The sequence below is a fragment of the Ranitomeya variabilis genome, chromosome 2 (genome assembly GCF_051348905.1).
Source record: "Ranitomeya variabilis isolate aRanVar5 chromosome 2, aRanVar5.hap1, whole genome shotgun sequence".
Lineage (NCBI taxonomy): Eukaryota > Metazoa > Chordata > Amphibia > Anura > Dendrobatidae > Ranitomeya > Ranitomeya variabilis.
In genome coordinates, this window is record NC_135233.1 from 230,701,980 (window position 1) to 230,720,673 (window position 18,694).

General features: G+C 46.0%; 2 protein-coding genes across 2 annotated transcripts in view; one reads left to right on the forward strand and one right to left on the reverse strand.

Annotated features, from left to right (window-relative positions):
* Positions 1–1,753: 1,753 nt before the first annotated feature.
* Positions 1,754–11,548, reverse strand: ALAD (aminolevulinate dehydratase). Its single transcript, XM_077283974.1, has 12 exons — positions 11,431–11,548; positions 9,743–9,860; positions 9,617–9,667; positions 6,862–6,958; positions 6,138–6,273; positions 5,792–5,875; positions 5,620–5,708; positions 4,854–4,909; positions 4,168–4,255; positions 3,632–3,718; positions 3,068–3,197; positions 1,754–2,597 (listed from the first exon to the last, which is right to left on the reverse strand). The coding sequence occupies exons 2-12, from the start codon at positions 9,853–9,855 to the stop codon at positions 2,536–2,538; spliced, it is 993 nt and encodes a 330-aa protein (XP_077140089.1). The 5' UTR covers positions 9,856–9,860; positions 11,431–11,548; the 3' UTR covers positions 1,754–2,535.
* Positions 11,549–11,593: 45 nt separating this feature from the next.
* The window catches only part of C2H9orf43 (chromosome 2 C9orf43 homolog), a 50,225-nt gene continuing 43,124 nt past the window's right edge, over positions 11,594–18,694 (forward strand). The window contains exon 1 of the mRNA XM_077283972.1: positions 11,594–11,657. Coding sequence (XP_077140087.1) covers positions 11,654–11,657 — 4 coding nt within the window. The 5' untranslated portion in view covers positions 11,594–11,653. The remainder of the gene's footprint in view (positions 11,658–18,694) is intronic.

Consider the following 18,694-nt stretch of genomic DNA (forward strand, 5'->3'; position numbering starts at 1 on the left):
TGGGAAATTCACCTTAAAGGGAATGGTCACCTCGGCAAATGCCGTATCACGCAGACGTGCGGCCAGTCTTCAGATCAATGCCGCCTCACTGATCGTGCAGCTAAGGGAGAAAACAATCTCGTTTCGCCGCCGGCTGTCACTCATGGGTGCGTGACCTGAGCGGTTACGGAGCAGCTCTAGGTTAGGGCAGCCAGGCAGCACTGACCTGAAGATTAACCATATATCTGCAGGCACAGAGCGGTTTCCAAGGTGACAGATTCCTTTATAAAGGACATGTTGCTTGCTAGATATATGAAATACTTTACCTGGAGTAAACGCCGCTGTTGTCCTGAATTCGCCAATGCTTTCCTTTAGTTCCTCTCCGCTCCTGAGATACAGCTCCATCTTCCCTGTATATACATGCAGTCTTTTTAGCTAAGTGGGTGGGGTTTTGAAGAACGCACCCTTAGAGAATAGTTGATGGTCAAGCCCACTTGACTAATAAAAGGTTAGATATACGTACAAGGAAGGAGGCCATACCTCAAACAAAGAGGGGGCAGGAAGAAAAGAACAACACCAGATTCAGGAGAACAGTGGCAAATATACCAAGTAAAAAAGTAGGTATTTATAGGGAGTGACAGGTCTCTGTAATTTACCATTCTCTTCAGGGGGCAGGGGTGGGTTGTACGACATCTAAAAAGATGTTGGAAATTGCCAAGACCATTTTAAAACAGGGATCTAGTATTGTTCTCCTGGGTGAACAGCAGCTGGATGGGAAGCGATGACGTCCTCTGAGTGGCTGAGACAGTCATGTGACCTGCCTCTGACGTCCTGGTCCCGTCCCTTGCAGCCAATCAGAGCTCTTAGCGGTCAGGTGACTGAAGGATGTGATATCATTGCTTACAGTCCTGGTGCAGACCACCAGCGCAACCTGTGCTGCATCCACGGCGCTCCCTGAATGTTTTCGGAGTGTGGTACAGGGATGCTGCAACATCAGGTATGGATCCAGATGTGGGCATGGGAGAGGTGTGCTCTGCAGATCACCATCAGACATGTTTCCATTTTATTTAGAGTATGTGCAGATGATCCGGAAGTGGCAGGGCTTTGGACGCAGCGCATGTTCACTGCCGTCTATTGAACGTAGGTGAATCCGCCTGTGATCACTGACCCGTGCAGATACAGCGCATCCAATACATTAGATTGGTGAATTTCTCCGCAAGAAAAATGGACATGCTGCTCCCTGGAGAGACATGCCGCATGTCCGTCTCCGCGGTTGAGCCGTGGGTGCACATACATGTATAGTGGGCATGGGATTTCTTGAAATCCCATCCACTATGCTGTAACAGCTGGACGCTGCACGAGTACACAGCGACCAACCCGCAGTGTTCACTGATCGTCTGCAATTACCCTTGTAGAAATTCTATTCGGTAATATTAATAAAAAAAGTCATGGCCATGTGAACGGCACCATAGTCTATAAAGGAGTCTATAACACGGGGGGCTACAGATCGCGCTACATTTCTGATCTCCCCAATACACATGGTCACTCAGATCAGCCATTATACATGTCTTCAGAGGGGAGAAAGGAATAAGATGCTGCCAGACCTCTCAGGCTGCTGCTTATTTTCACAGAGAACAAAAGGGAACAGGCATATCGAAATTCAACATGCCCAACCCTATTGTCTCTGCATCACCTGTTATGAAAGCGTCAGAACGTGGGCAGGTTCAGGTGACATTCAAGAAAAGAGGTGTAATAATAAATGAGAAAGGTATCACAATTTTAATAATATATTTTTTATTTTCTATAACGAATAATACTTCATAGTAAAAATCTTCATCACACATCAGCCGAAATATGAGAATAAAACGTAATGCTGTGAAATCATTGCACAACATAATGTATGCAATCTCTAAAAGCAGGTATAAAACACATTTTAAAGGGATTATCTAGCGCCGCTCACTTCTGCATCGGGTGCCATCGTCGTGTCCCCACCTACCTCCTGGGACACTACTGGCAAACATCATGAGCATCTCCTTTTCATTAGAAGAGAGTGGCGCTTGACAACCCGTTTAAAATTAAAAGTTTAATAAAACAAAATTACAACTAAAGACTAAGGTGTATTCCACCCTAAACACGTAGTGGGACGTCTAGTGATCACCAAAACAGGGGGCTCACCTTTTTCTCATAGTCCCCTGGTCAGAAGAAACTGAATGGGTCCTTCACAGATTTAACAGTTATCACATATCCAAGGGCAGAGGAGAACTTGTTTGGGCAGGAATGCCGTTTTTTGGGGGAGTGGGGAGAGGATTAAAGCAAAAGAAAGATAAAATGTAAGGCTGTGCATTATACCAGTATTGTACTCTAGTGGCATATACACTGCGCCCGTGTGCTGCCAGGAATTAAAATCTATTCATAGGCGATTTGCACCCAGCCTGAAGGGGTTACTAATACTCCCAGCACAATTCTAGTGAACGGATCAGTAATAATCGGGAAGCCGGTGCTGCTATTTGCGCTGCTTATGGCTCTGGGGACGTCTTTGCTGAATCCACAGTTGCCTTACTGTTCCTTCACCCATTTGAGGAGTTGTGGGACGTAGTAAGTGATGATGATGTCAGCACCTGCGAGACAAAAAGAATTATAGAACCGCGCAAAAGTCCTTAGAAGAAAGCAACCATGTACTGCTTCTTTTATTTAGTGATGAGGAAACATGCTCTGATAAGGTGTTATCTGAGCATGCCGAAGATGCCCTATTAGCACACGAGCGTGCTCGGATAACACCTTGCTCATCACGATTTCTAACATAAATCAAAAACCAGCGCCACACTTGCCTGCAGCTTGTGGGTGGTACTGCAGCATCCACTGCAATACCAGCCATGACCCTTAGACAGGTGTGGCGCTGTTTATGGGCCAACACCAGCATTCCTGCCATGGTATCTCTCAGAGTAAATCTGCTTACAAATTATATAGTTCATTCTCCTGTGCCAATATCACAATGCAGTCAGGAGTCTAAGAAAGCTGGGTGACAACCCCAATAGTACTGTGACCATTTCTGGCAATCACCCAGCTTTTCCGCAAATATTACACTCACCCGCTCTCCTGAATCCAGTCATGGCTTCTAATACAGCTATCTTCAAGTCAAAAGCTCCGGCCTTTGCTCCATGCCACAGCATGGCATACTCCCCCGACACGTGGTAGACGGCTAGTGGCAGGTCAGGGTGCTGAAACATGGAGGGGACCGTTAGATGAAATCTGCTGCTCCTATCATTACTGGAACTAAGGAAGCAGGAAGGGAAGACAATTATGTCATCTATGTAATTTCCCGCTTTACTTCAGGAGGTTTTAATTGTTACGTCCAGCATCCTGTGCCGATATAGAGCTCCAACACCTCTGCATAGAGTTAAAATACTGTGTCTGCAACCACCACTAGGGGGAGCTCCCTCATACTGTTAATATAGAGTGCGATGTGCATTCAGTGAGCCCCCTTAGTGGTGGGCAAAAGGCAGCAAAAATCATAACTATGGGGGCTGTAGGGGAATTTGGAGCTCTCGATGTGCAACTTACTTGACTTCTTTATTTAATTGTACTCATTTATATAGCACCATGCTATTCCCATTAACAGACACTATCATTACCTCCCCCCATTGAGCATTACCTTATCCTTCACTTCTCTAACAAGGTCCAAATATGGCATCCCAGGCTTCACCATCAGCATGTCTGCACCTTCACGTACATCACGGTCCTACCCAAATAAGAAAGCATAAGGTGTCTTAAAGTGGTAGCCCAGTACTTAAGTACTGTTGAGTGATTAATACTAGATCAGTGTGATTCTAGACTTGACACCCCCAATCAACTGTTTGCAGCTCCTGATTTTCAGCATTGTAGGGGGCCGGGACCCCACAGCTCCCAACACCATGCAAAGGCTTCCTATTAAAGTGTATGTGAGCTGAGCTGCAGTACCCAATAGTGGCCACAATGTGGTGTACAGAGCTGCTGCACTGATTCCATCCAAAATGGCAAACAGCTGATTGATGGGGAGCCGGGCCGGGACTCCCATGATCGAATATTGATGATTTATACCAACAAATCATCATGTATCATGAATTGCTATGTAACCAGATCGGATATCACTCTGGGTCATGTGACTAGGTCTTAAAGGAGACCTGTAAGGTGTAATGTCTGCCTCCTTACCACCGCCCTGCTGGCCAGTCCTCTGGCCCCAGGAGGTAACTGATAACATTTCCGGTCACCGAATGCAGGTTTGGACTGAGCTGCGTCTCTGTAATACAGAGAGGAAACATATGAGCAATAGCCAACCCCAGGACAGCAGCGGCCATCTCTGACCTTAACATTACTCTGCAGGGTAGGGACATTCTGAAGTAGAGCCATCATGAGTTTTCATCATGGTTGCAGTTACCCTATTCGCTTTTGTTTTCTGTGGCCCTATACGTATTCTCTGAAGTAGACATGGCCACCAAACCGGGATCCTGCAAATATATTTGCTCATCTCTGCATGGGACCACTGCTCGGTGGCGCCCTCTCTGGCAGAGCCGGCTGTCTACCGTAGACTGCACCTTTCTATAGTGAAATCAGCAAGTTATCGGGAATCTCAGGGTGACTGCGGCACCTACATGTAGTGAGATCACCATGCAAAAGTGTCATTGACTGTTTCCAATAGCTCAACTACTCTGGCACAAAGTGCAGGAGGGCACGGCTACGACGCCACCCAGACCGTTAACCCTCTAGTCACCGAAGTGGCCAAATCACACAATGCAAAACGAACCCAGGTTCAAGGACAACTTATCGGGGCACAAGTCTAAAAATTAAGGCATCCTGCAAGGAGTCGCAGAGCAATGACCCCCATCTCCAGAACTGACCTGAATGGACCATAGAAGCAGGAGGCAAATTTTGCGCTGTAACTCAAGACTGAAACCTGGGTATAAAAAAAAAAGTAAATATATAATTTATATAAACCCACATAATAGAATTATATAAAATTAAGCCTTAAAAAGAGAAGCACGAGATAAGACGGAACACTGCTCTCCACAACACCGCACCGGGCAGCGTCACATTATATAATTTCAGGCTGGCCCTGACTTGCATTACCAGTCACAACCTGTAGACAAGAGTAGAGCCGTGTCTATAAAATAGGAAAAAAAAAGAAAAAAAAAAAAAAACACACACCACAGAGCCTTCCTTCTAATCTCTGACACTTAATACTAAATATTAACATTTAATATACATTTGTTAATACACAGTAATTTGCGTGGTTTGACATTATTTATTTACATCTATATGATTATTTTCCTTACACCAATCCACTTTACTGTGTAATAAATTGTATGATTTATACATCTATCTATATTGTATGCTTGCTAGGTGCATTTTTATGTTAGCACTATTATTATATGTATATGTACACCCCACTTTTTCGCCACCTGGTGGTCTTTCCTTTTGTTAACCCTTTGATATATTATACATAACTTGTTAATAAACACTATTTTTCCATACTATTTGGCTGCGTATCATATTTTTAAGTATTATAAATTTCAGCAGATACACATTTGTACTTCTTTGTTTGCTTCCGTCTAATCTTGTAAGACCCGACTAAGGTCCCATAGAAGCTGAGGAAACTGTACTTACCCTGTTCCCGAAGTCATTGGATATTAACGCTTTTTTAATAGCTCCGATTCTCCCATCCATCATGTCGGAGGGCGCAATCACGTGACACCCTGTGGTACACATCAATGTACTGAGTGTGGAAATATTGCATGGCTGGAGGAGGGGCCAGAAAAAATAATATGCCATACTCTACCTGCGCGGGCATACGCCACAGCGACCTCTGCGAGCCGCTGACAGCTGGTCTCATTCTGGATGCTGCCATCTTCTCGTAGGATTCCTATAAGAACACAACAGGCTGAGCGACGTAATCCCACCAATACCGAAATAAAATAGCAAGGCTGCATTAAACAGCGCCACCTCTCACCACAGGTTTTGTCTGTTAGTGCAGGCTGTGTCTGGTAGTACAACTCAGCTCTATTGTGTTTACGGAGGCAGAGGTGCAATACCACTCACAGCCTGTGGACGGGTGCAGCGCTGTTTTGGGAAGAAAGCAGCAACATTTTCCAAAGTTTGTAAAACCCCAGAAGGCGCAAGCTCACCGCAATGCCCATGTGATGTGTAGGGACACAGGCAAAGATCACACGCAATGAGCAGCTGGGGAAAGAGACTGCGGATCTTCCTGATGGCCAAGATTGCTGGCGTGTCCTCTGCATCGGCCGCCGATCCCCGCTCATCCTGAGTATGGAAAAGAATAAGAAGAAAGGAGAAATGGGAATATCCAGCACGTCCATCCAGTGTAAGTAAAATAACCAAAATTTATTAGAACATTTTAAAAAACAATTTTAAAAAAAGAGAGAAGAACCCTCTTTGCCTGACGCGTTACTGGCGCACCAAAGCGCCCTTAGTCAGTTAGTTTTGGTTATTTTACTTACACTGGATGGACGTGCTGGATATTCCCATTTCTCCTACTTCAGCTGAAAATCACCAGCAGGTATGGCACCCACCAGTTACATTTACTTGCAACGGCTCTCAGTTGTATGTCTCGGCGTGTCAAGCTTCAACCCTTCCCCCTCCCCCTTTTTCTGAATTGTTCATGGAAAAGAATAATCTGCGATTGATGGAGGCCTGACAATAACAGAGGGGCATTTTCATTATGGGTACAAAGATCGCAGCGAAAAATGGCACCACAAACACCTGAATAGGGTCTAGCTGCTATAATATGTGTTCATGGAAGCCTGTCAACCGATATGGGCATCATAACAACAGCTGTTGTCAGCCAGATTGCTGAATAACAGCCTATCAAAGGACTATGATCTCCATTACCTTTGTGACTTTGCTTGGGACACCAAAGATCAGCACGCACTTTAGTCCATCTTCCACCAGGGGGCGCAGCATCTCCTCCAACTTGTTCACTCCATATCTGCAAAGGCGAAATTATACAGTACTTTATTCAGACAAGCTGTATAAGCCAGCACATCTCTCTGTATACCCCAGCACATCCTGCTGTATACACAAGGGAAGGTATTAGCTTTACTGCATGGTACTGAGCAAAGCCAGGATATCAGAGCCAAACAGACCAACTCCTGGCTCCAGAGGGCTCATATGGCAGAGGGAGTAGAGCAGCCGGCACACTCCGCAGACATCATGGCAAAGCCAAAATGACCCCGTTATAAACGGCAGGAAGATTTATGATGTCTAAGATTCTTTTCCACTGAGTCTATAGTCTAATACAATGAGGATATTCACTATTCAAAGAATCCCAACTTATATCTTGTATTATATATTCCAGAGCTGCACTCACTATTCTGCTGGTGCAGTCACTGTGTACATACATTACTGATCCTGAATTACATCCTGTATTATACTCCAGAGCTGCACTCACTATTCTGCTGGTGCAGTCACTGTGTACATACATTACTGATCCTGTACTGATCTGGAGTTACATCCCGTATTATACCCCAGAGCTGCACTCACTATTCTGCTGGTGCAGTCACTGTGTACATACATTACTGATCCTGTACTGATCTGGAGTTACATCCCGTATTATACCCCAGAGCTGCACTCACTATTCTGCTGGTGCAGTCACTGTGTACATACATTACTGATCCTGTACTGATCCTGAGTTACATCCTGTATTATACTGCAGAGCTGCACTCACTATTCTGTTGGTGCAGTCACTGTGTACATACATTACATTACTGATCCTGCATTACATCCTGTATTATACTCCAGAGCTGCACTCACTATTCTGCTGGTGGAGTCACTGTGTACATAAATTACTGATCATGAGTTACATCCTGTATTATACCCCAGAGCTGCACTCACTATTCTGCTGGTGCAGTCACTGTGTACATACATTACTGATCCTGTACTGATCCTGAGTTACATCCTGTATTATACCCCAGACATGCACTCACTATTCTGCTGGTGCAGTCACTGTGTACAGTCATGGCCAAAAGTTTTGAGAATGACACCAAAATTATATTTTCACATGATCTGCTGCCCTCTGGTTTTTATTAGTGTTTGTCTGATGTTTATATCACATACAGAAATATAATTGCAATCATATTATGAGTACCAATAGGTTATATTGACAGTTAGAATGAGTTAATGCAGCAAGTCAATATTTGCAGTGTTGACCCTTCTTCTTCAAGACCTCTGCAATTCTCCCTGGCATGCTCTCAATCAACTTCTGGACCAAATCCTGACTGATAGCAGTCCATTCTTGCATAATCAATGCTTGCATTTTGCCAGAATTTGTTGGTTTTTGTTTGTCCACCCGTCTCTTGATGATTGACCACAAGTCCTCAATGGGATTAAGATCTGGGGAGTTTCCAGGCCATGGACCCAAAATCTCTGTTTTGTTCCATGAGCCATTTAGTTATCACCTTTGCTTTATGGCAAGGTGCTCCATCATGCTGGAAAAGGCATTGTTGGGCGCCAAACTGCTCTTGGACGGTTGGGAGAAGTTGCTCTTGGAGGACATTCTGGTACCATTCTTTATTCATGGCTGTGTTTTTAGGCAAGACTGTGAGTGAGCCGATTCCCTTGGCTGAGAAGCAACCCCACACATGAATGTTTTCAGGATGCTTTACAGTTGGCATGAGACCAGACTGGTGGTAGCGCTCACCTCTTCTTCTCCGAATAAGCTGTTTTCCAGATGTCCCAGACAATCGAAAAGGGGATTCATCAGAGAAAATGACTTTGCCCCAGTCCTCAGCAGTCCACTCCCTGTACCTTTTGCAGAATATCAGTCGGTCCCTGATGTTTTTCCTGGAGAGAAGTGGCTCCTTTGCTGCCCTCCTTGAAACCAGGCCTTGCTCAAAGAGTCTCCGCCTCACAGTGTGTGCAGAAGCACTCACACCAGCCTGCTGCCATTCCTGAGCAAGCTCGGCACTGCTGGTAGTCCGATCCCGCAGCTGAAACAGTTCTAAGATACGGTCCTGGCGCTTGCTGGTCTTTCTTGGGCGCCCTGGAGCCTTTGTGACAACAATGGAAGCTCTCTCCTTGAAGTTCTTGATGATGCGATAGATTGTTGACTGAGGTGCAATCTTTGTAGCTGCGATACTCTTCCCTGTTAGGCCATTTTTGTGCAGTGCAATGATGGCTGCACGTGTTTCTTTAGAGATAACCATGGTTAACTGAAGAGAAACAATGATACCAAGCACCAGCCTCCTTTTAAAGTGTCCAGTGATGTCATTCTTACTTAATCATGACTGATTGATCGCCAGCCCTGTCCTCATCAACACCCACACCTGTGTTAATGGATCAATCACTAAAACAATGTTAGCTGCTCCTTTTAAGGCAGGACTGCAATGATTTTGAAATGTGTTTTGGGGGTTAAAGTTCATTTTCTGGGCAAATATTGACTTTGCAAGTACAGTAATAGCTGTTAAGCTGATCACTCCGACATTCAGGAGTATAGGCAAATTGCCATTAGAAAAAATGAAGCAGTAGACTTTGGAAAAATTACTATTTGTCTCATTCTCAAAATTTTTGGCCATGACTGTAGATACATTATTACACTGTGTATTATCCTGCAGAGCTGCGCACGCTGAGTACACATCACATTCCTCACCTGGCTTGCCCTGGCAGACTGTTGATCGGTTCTATTCCATTGTGATTATCTCTGTAACATATAAACATATATAATAAGACATACTGTACAGCAGAACACAAGTTACAGATCTGCAGCGTCACTCACGTGATGAAGATGGGGTACATGAGATTGGAGGCATGGAGGCTGGTCGCTGTGGACTGCCAGGCGCGGAGGACGGGGTGAAAGTAGCCGCTGTGCAGTATGGCGTCTGCCTGCATTCTGTCTGTGAAGGAAAAAAAAAAAAAATTGTCCATTGTTAACCAGAGCTACAAATAAAGTTCAGAAAATGAAGTCACCTTTGTTGCTCTGGGCAACTGCTTCAAGTTTCTCCCTGAGGAGATTACAAGGTGCCAGTGCAACCTATCCTTTCATCACTAAACTTTATTGATACAGTTCTGGAATGGACAGTGCTCTGGTAGCAACAATTTAACCTCTTCAACGCCTCAGTCAAGCTTTACTTTGGACCGTCCTGGCCCCTGTGAGCCATGATGGCGGCGCGCCGACAGGTTACAGTGGCAGCCAACATGCCAGAACTTAACCCCAAACAAGGTCGTGAAATTGGTGATCGCTCTCATGGCTCCTGGAATAAGGGCAAAGGAAAACTGGAGTAATGCAGCTGTTAGATGTCACTGCAGACTCCCGGATGGATATTTGGCTCCTCCCATTTGTCACATAAGGACACCATACGCTCATCTCCCTCACCAGTGTCCCGGTTACACTATAAATGTCCTATCAACATTCTCCTGTTAGCGAGCCCCAAGGGCGATTCCTATACAGCAGCCACTGATGGGTTAATATGCCGCACTGTGAAAGATAGGAGCCCCCCTCCATATTGGGCAGACACCACCCACTTGACAAAACCTGAAAAGATTCTGGGTGGGGGTGTGGGTGTGGCGGGGGTCAGCAATAGTTTTGCCAACAGAGGTTGCAATCTGGAGGGCGAAGATAAGAGAATCGCTGATCATGGGGAACTGCAGTAATGGCCGCAGCCGGGGATCATGGCGAAGACTGAGAGAAATGGGGCCCTGGCCCAACTGCAGGAAGGTTACACACCCGCTTAACGTGGAAGCATTGCATGTGATAAGGTGGCGTTAGGCTACTTTCACACTAGTGTCGTTTGGCCTCCGTCACAATGCGTCGTTTTGGAGAAAAAACGCATCCTGCAAAAGTGCTTGCAGGATGCGTTTTTTCTCCATTGACTTGCATTAGCGACGCAGTGCGACGGATGCGTCGTGTTTTGGCGGACCGTCGGCACAAAAAAATGCTGCATGTAACTTTTTTTGTGTGACGTGTCCGCCGTTTCCGACATTACAATGGGGCAGCGGATGCGTGGAAAAACAGCATCCGCTGCCCCCGTTGTGCGGCGCTTTCAACGCGAGCGTGGTTGCATTGCGACGTGCAGTGCACGATGCTAGTGTGAAAGTAGCCTTCTCTCATCTCAGAATGCAGGAAAAAAAGGATTACAAAAAAAAGGAATTTCTGCAAAACTGGCGTCTCCGGTGTTTCCACGTCCGATAATCCAGAATATTCTGCACTGCAGCCTGCCGGAGTACAGGAATTACACAAGACGGTGATGAGCAGATCGGGGAAGGAATTATACACACGGATATACAAGAGTCGCTGCCGGGGACCTGCACTTAAGGGGGATGTCCACGCGAGATAACTGGTTGTAATAAATGGACGTAATATGGGGGGGGTCCCAGTATAAGAGAAGTGGGGGGATTATGGGGCGTCCAGATAAAGACACTGCAGAAAGTCACAACGCCAGCAGCGACCCTAGAGCCGCAACTCACCGCTGCCCGCAGCTCCGTCCGTCTGTGACCTCACTCACGTGTCACCCCGGCGCACAAGTATCCCGGAACCGCCCGCCCCCTCATTACCATATCCCAAACCCCCTGCCGCTGATGACACCCAGTGGCCAAATGTAGGTACTGCAGCCAGCCCTGTATAAATAGACATAAAGGGTAATGCAGGGAGAAGAGATGTGCAAGTTGTGGCGGTGTGACACCTACAGAGATGTGTAAGTAAGGCGCAGCAGCTATAGGGTTACTATGTAAGTTGTGGCGGTGTGATACCTACAGAGAGACGTGAAAGTAAGGTGCAGCTGCTATAGGGTTACTGTGTAAGTTGTGGCTGTGTGATACCTACAATGTGCTTCCTGAGTTATTCCTACATGTGATGTGTCGGTATTGCATTAATGCCAGGCCCACCGTTCTGGAGACTGAGTGGGCTGCAGTATCAGGATCTCTTCACAGTTCCAGTTCAGCTATGTTCTGGTTAATGTAGTGAAAAACTTTTTTAGGCCTCTTTCACACGTCCAGATAATTCCGGTACCGGAGTTATCCGTGTCCGTGTGTCCGTGTGCTCACGTGGCACATCAGTGTGGCAAACGTGCGGCATCCGTGTGCCGCCTGAGAACCACACGAACCGTGCAGGAGAGACAGCGCTACAGTAAGCGCTGTTCTCCCCCCCCCCCCCCCCCCCCCCCGCTGTGGTGCTGAAGGCAGCATTCATCTCTTCTCCCCCGCAGGAGAGAAGAGAAGAATGATCAATTTTTTTTTAATTTTTTTTTTAATAAAAATAAAGTTGCTGGGACCTCCCGCCTCCCATCCCCAGTGTCCCGCCCGGCCCCTTGCAGAAGAAATACTCACCCGGCTCCCGCGATGTTTCCTCTCTCCTATCAGCGCCGGCCCCTTCTCCTGTGTGAGCGGTCACGTGGGACTGCTCATTACAGTGAGGAATATGCGCATATTCCTCACTGTAATGAGCAGTCCCACGTGACCGTTCACACAGGAGAAGGGGCCGGCGCTGATAGGAGAGAGGAAACATCGCGGGAGCCGGGTGAGTATTTCTTCTGCAAGGGGCCGGGCGGGGCACTGGGGATGGGAGGCGGGAGGTCCCAGCAACTTTATTTTTATAAAAAAAAAAAAAATTGATCATTCATCAGCACAGCAGGGGGGACAGCGCTTACTGTAGCGCTGTCTCTCCTGCGGGCGGTACGTGCACACTGAGGAGAGTGCACACTGTTCTCCGTGTGCAGGACGTACTGCTGTACGTGCTGCCGGAGAAACACGGACATGTCTCCATGTTTTGCACACGGACACACGGTCCATGAAAACACAGAGACATGTGCATAAACCCATTCATTTGAATGGGTCTACGTGTGTCAGTGTCTCCAGTACGTGAGAAAACTGTCACTACACGTACCGGAGACACTGACGTGTGAAAGAGGCCTTAAGGCTTATGGGGGGGGAAAAAAAATAATCAGAAATTGTCATCATCGGGATGGGATTAACAGTCCCAAAAGCAACTCATTGGGGCCGGGTGCAGTTGCAAACCTGACGGGCTGCAGGGACACAAGAACCGGTTTCTCCATTCTGTGGTATAATCTGCGATTTATTGCCAGAGAGAACGATGGGAGTGGTTGTTGTAATGGCAAATACAATAAACACACAAAGGCAATTGGTTTGACTCCCATTGGCTGCTATAGTGCTAGTCACCCAGCTTTCCTAGCCTCCTGCACGGCTTAAACACAATAAGAAGGGGGCACGGCGTGGCACAACTCCACAGATTTGCCTCTCAGGAGTCTGGGAAAGCCAGATGACTACAGCAATCATGGTCATTATCACTCGCTGGTGTTCTCTGCTCATTAAACTTTCTTCCCTGTTGCCGGCCTCAGCCATACTGGAGAATTGGAGGAATTTGCTGACAGGTCTGAGATTCTGACACTAATCAGGCCAAATTTGGCTCAGATGACTGGCTGTGAATGATGTGAGCTGTGTGTGGGTGCGGCCCCCGGCAGAGCTGTCACAGGGGATCATGGCGAGTGCATGATCACATTATACACGAGCAGCGGCACACACTGGAATAGAGAAACACGACCTGATGGAAAGTTCTGTCACTTTCCAAGATCTCCGCTTCCTGACAGTGAATTAAAAAAAAAATCACATTGAGGTTTATAAATTGAATAAAGTGCCCGGACCGTCACTCCCTTTGGTAAGACACCATTTATCCAACTACACATTAATATTGTGGATATCCTACCACTACGACCCTGATCATGGCTGGCCCACACAGTGGTTTTAATTCTTATGCGTTTTAGGATCATCCTCAAATGTTAGATGTCTGTCCAGCCTCTGTCTGAAGACTTCCATTGAAGGAGAACTCACCACCTCTCGTGGCAGCCTGTTCCACTCATCGATCACCCTCACTGTCAAAAAGTTTGTTCTAATATCTAATCTTTATCTTCTCCTTTTCAGTGTTATTCCATTGTTTATCTAGTGTTTATATGTGAAAATGATGATCCCTCTACACTGTGACATCCATTCAGATAGTTGTAGACGGCTATTAAGTCTCCTCTTAGCCTTCTTTTTTGCAAGCTAAACATTCCTAGAGCCTTTATCCGTTCCTTATAGGACATACTTTGAAGTCTGCTCACTATCCTGGTCCCTCTTCTCTGAACTTGCTCCAGTTTTTCAATGTCTTTTTTAAAATGTGGTGCCCAGAACTGGACACAGTATTCCAGATGAGGCCTGACCAAGGAGGAGTAGAGGGTGATAATTACTTCACAAGATCTAGACTCTATGCTTCTCTTAATACATCCTAACACTGTGTTTGCCTTTTTTGCTGCTGCATCACACTGTTGACTCATGTGCAGTCTGTGATCTATTAGTATACCCAAGTTGTTTTCACATGTGCGGTTGCTTAGTTCTGTGCCTTCCATTCTGTAGATATATAATTTTCGTTTTTCTTGACCAGATGTAGAATCTTGTATTTCTCCGTTAAATACCATTCTATTAGTCGCTACTGATTGTTCTAGCTTATCTAGATCCTACTGAATCCTTCCTGTCTTCTCTAGTGTTAGCTATCCCTCCTAGCTTTGCATAATTTGTAAATTTAATTGGTTTACCATCAGTTCCCTTATCTAGATCATTTATAAAATTTTTAGAGACGACATACAAAAAAATAGAAATTCACCTACCGGTAATTGGGTTTCTAAGCCCCTCCACGACAGCACACATAAGGTTGCCTCCCCATCCTAGTTAGAGACAGGAACAAGAGGTTTAAATAGCCCTCCCCTTCCCCTAATCCCCAGTCTTTTCCAAGGACCACGTAGAGTGAATGCTTGATTTATTTACACAAAAGAATCAAATTAACATATTTTGTTAGGGGGGTAATTACCTGTACTGTCGTGGAGGGTCTTAAGGTACCGTTACACTAAACGACTTACCAACGATCACGACCAGCGATACGACCTGGCCGTGATCGTTGGTAAGTCGTCGTGTGGTCGCTGGGGAGCTATCACACAGACAACTCTCTCCAGCGACCAACGATCAGGGGAACGACTTCGGCATTGTTGAAACTGTCTTCAACGATGCCGAAGTCCCCCTGCAGCACCCGGGTAACCAGGGTAAACATCGGGTTACTAAGTGCAGGGCCGCGCTTAGTTACCCTAATTACCATTGTAAAAGTTTTAAAAAAAACACTACATACTCACATTCTGATGTCTGTCACGTCCCCCGGCGTCCACAGGGTTAAAACTGCTTTCGGCAGGAGCGCTGGTAATGCACGCGCTGCTGCCGAGAGCTTCCCTGCACTGAATGTGTCAGCGCCGGCAGTAACAGCGGTGACGTCACCGCTGTGCTCTGCTTTACGGCCGGCGCTGACAGTCAACCCTATGGACGCCGGGGGACGTGACAGACATCAGAATGTGAGTATGTACTGTTTGTTTTGTTTTTTAACTTTTACAATGGTAACCAGGGTAAATATCGGGTTAATAAGCGTGGCCCTGCGCTTAGTAACCCGATATTTACCCTGGTTACAAGTGAACACGCCGATCCAGCGATGACAGCGGGTGATCAGCGACCAAAAATAGGGTCCTGATCATTCCCATCGACCAACGATCTCCCAGCAGGGGCCTGATCATTGGTCGCCGTCACACATAACGAGATCGTTAGCGGGATCGTTGCTTACGTCACCAAAAGCTAGACGTTGCAACAATATCGTTAACGATATCGTTATGTGTGACTCAGCCTTTAGAAACCCAATTACCAGTAAATGTAATTCTATTATCTCTAATCCCCTTCACAGCACACAGGAGATACAGTATAACAAAGAAAAATGGCTATGGAGGGACAACAGCTTACAGGACTTTCCTGCCAAAGGCTAGGTCTCTTACTGACATTAGATCTAATCTGTAGTGCCTACTGAAGGTATGGACCAAGGAGCAAATCTGCTCAATGGATGCATTGGCCTTTTCTGGCCAGGAAACGGAGACAGCTCGAGCTGAGTGGGCTTTCAAAGATTCAGGAGGAGGTAGATCCTCATTTTTGTGAGTGTCCATGATTGCTTTCTTGATCCAGTTTGCTAAAGAACTTTTGGAAGCTTTCTTCACTCTGTTTGGTCCACCATACTGAACAAAAAGATTTTTGATCTTTCCTCCAAGACTTTGACTTTGTTTCATTCAAACAGACTAGTAGTCCGCCGAATGTCCAGAGAGTGGAATCCTGCTTCTCTCTCATCTTTTGGATTGTCACAGAAGGAGGGCACAATTATTTTCTGGGACATCTGGAAGTCCGATGATACTTTTGGTACAAAGGATAGGTCTAGACTAAATATTATCCTGTCATCCAGGATTCTTAGATAAGGTTCTCTGATGGATAGAGCTTGTATCTCGCCCACCCTTCTTGCCGTTGTATATGGCTAAAAGAAGTGCTGTTTTCCAGGATAGACCAGATCCAGATAGACAGACTATCGGCTCAAATGGTGGGATAGTTAGACCTTTTAGCACCATGTTCAAATCCCAAGATGGGACCATGTTGGATTTCTTTGGATGGATTCTGGAAGTGGCTGACATGAACCTCCTTATTCATCTATGGTTTGCTAGATTTTGGTCGAAGTAGGTACTCAGGGCAGACACCTGGACTTTCAGAGTACTTGGTTTTAGTCCCTTAGATAAGCCGTCCTGTAGGAAATCTATTATTTTTGCTACATCTGGGAGGAAAGGATAGATGGGAGTGGATCCATACCATGCCAAGGTTTTCCATATTTTGGAATATATGGCATTGGTGATCGGCTTCCTGCTTTTTTGTAAAGTGGATATAACTGCATCTGAGAGGCCTCTGGCTTTCAGGATTGTGGACTCAGAAGCCAGGCTGCCAAGCTTAGGCTGTGGGGTGCCGGATGAAAGATGGGTCCTTGATGTAGAAGGTCCTGGTCCAGAGGCAGGATCAGAGGTTCCTCTGGGCTCATTAATTTTAGGGCTCGAAACCAGCTCCTTTTTGGCCAGAGAGGGGTGATCAAGATAGTTTTGACCCAGTCTGTCCTGACCTTTTGCAGAGTCCTTGGTAGTAATGGAGTTGGAGGAAATGCATATGCCAGTCTGAGGTTCCACAGGTGAGCGAAGGCATCCATCCTTGAATGGGTTTTGTTTGGGCCAATGTAAAAGTACTGCTCTGTTGGCATTTCCTCAGTTAGCAAACAGGTCCACTTCTGGGAGACCCCATTTTTTGGTTATGGCTTGGAAAATTCTCATATTGAGGCTCCTTTCCCCTGGATCTATATCTGTTCTGCTCAAGAAGTCTGCTTCGACATTGTAGGATCCTTTCAGGTGGAGAGCCGATAAGGATAGGAGATGATGCTCTGCCCCTAAAAATATCCTTGCCGAGATCTGTTGCAGACTTTCGTATTTTGTGCTGCCCTGGTACCGTAGATGGGCTACAGTGGTCATGTTGTCGGAGTAAACTCGGACATGGGTTTTTTGGATCAAAGGTTCTGCTGCCCCGAGGGTCTCTTCTACAGTTTTCAATTCTCTGAAATTCTGAAATTGGAAGACTGGTGTCAGGACTCTGAACATTTTTTACCTTTTGTGCATTACTGCCCTTTTTCAAGATGGCGTCTTTGGTCTCATGTGCACTGTGTCTCCTGCTATAACTCCACCCCAGCCTTCAGTCTGTGCTAGAGTATTCTGACTTGCATCCAGCTCCTGACCTCTGATTACTCCCTGGCTATACACCTGCTCCTGTGAACCTGTGTGGTGATCCTGCTACTCTGCTCTGAGTTCCTGCTGCCTACACCAGTTCCAGTAATCCTCCTTCATCTGCTGTTCGTGTTTACTTCCATGTGCATTTGCTGGACATGTAAGCTGTTTCTGCTTTGCAATAACCTGAGACTATTAACCAGGCCTCCCTGGTTGGGCTAAGATATGATTTGAACTGCCTAATAAGCAGATCTATCTGTGCCTGGACTAAGACAAGGATTTATTCGTGTCAAGTATCCTCAAGAATAACTGTGCTTCATAGACTTTCTGCTTGATTGCATTTTCCTCTGAAGTCTCCTATAGACTTGTAAGCTGCGTTTATTATTTGCACCAAGTGTTGTGGACTTGAGTTTTTCTCTGCACCTGTTTGAATCACCGTGTGATAACATAGACTTTACCACTTATAAAACTGTGTCCTGTAGTTGTCTTGTTCCACGCAAAGAGTCTCCTGAGTTATCCCCTATAATTATTACAGGATACTCTAGCCTAAAAAAAAAAAAAAAAGGAGACTGCTGGAACAATGACTGCAAAAAGCAAATTAGAGCAGGTGTTTTCCATAATTGGATCACTGCAGAAAGATGTGGAAGGTCTGCAAAAGAAGTTTGGAAGCTTTGAACAAAATCAACAAGTGTTTGGACAAACTTTGCAGGACTTGAGCAACCGCATGGCAACCCAGGAAAACAAACTTGCTGGCATAGAGTCCCAGTATGGACAGGCTTTTCAGGACATAAGCACGCAAATAGCTGCACAAGTGACTTTACCCTCTAGGCAACCACCACCAGCTAGCCCACCTAAGTTGCCCCCATTCAGATTTAATGGTGATCGCGACAAATTTCGTGGCTTTGTGAATCCAAAGTATTGTGTGTAATAATGCTACTGACCTCACGAGTGCTCGCCTGGGCGAATCTCATGATTGAGTCTCGTCACCCACGGTTAAATGACTTGGATGATTTCTTGGCCGCTATGGCATTAATGTTTGATGACCCTAATCGGCGTACAACCGCTGAATCTGCTTTGTT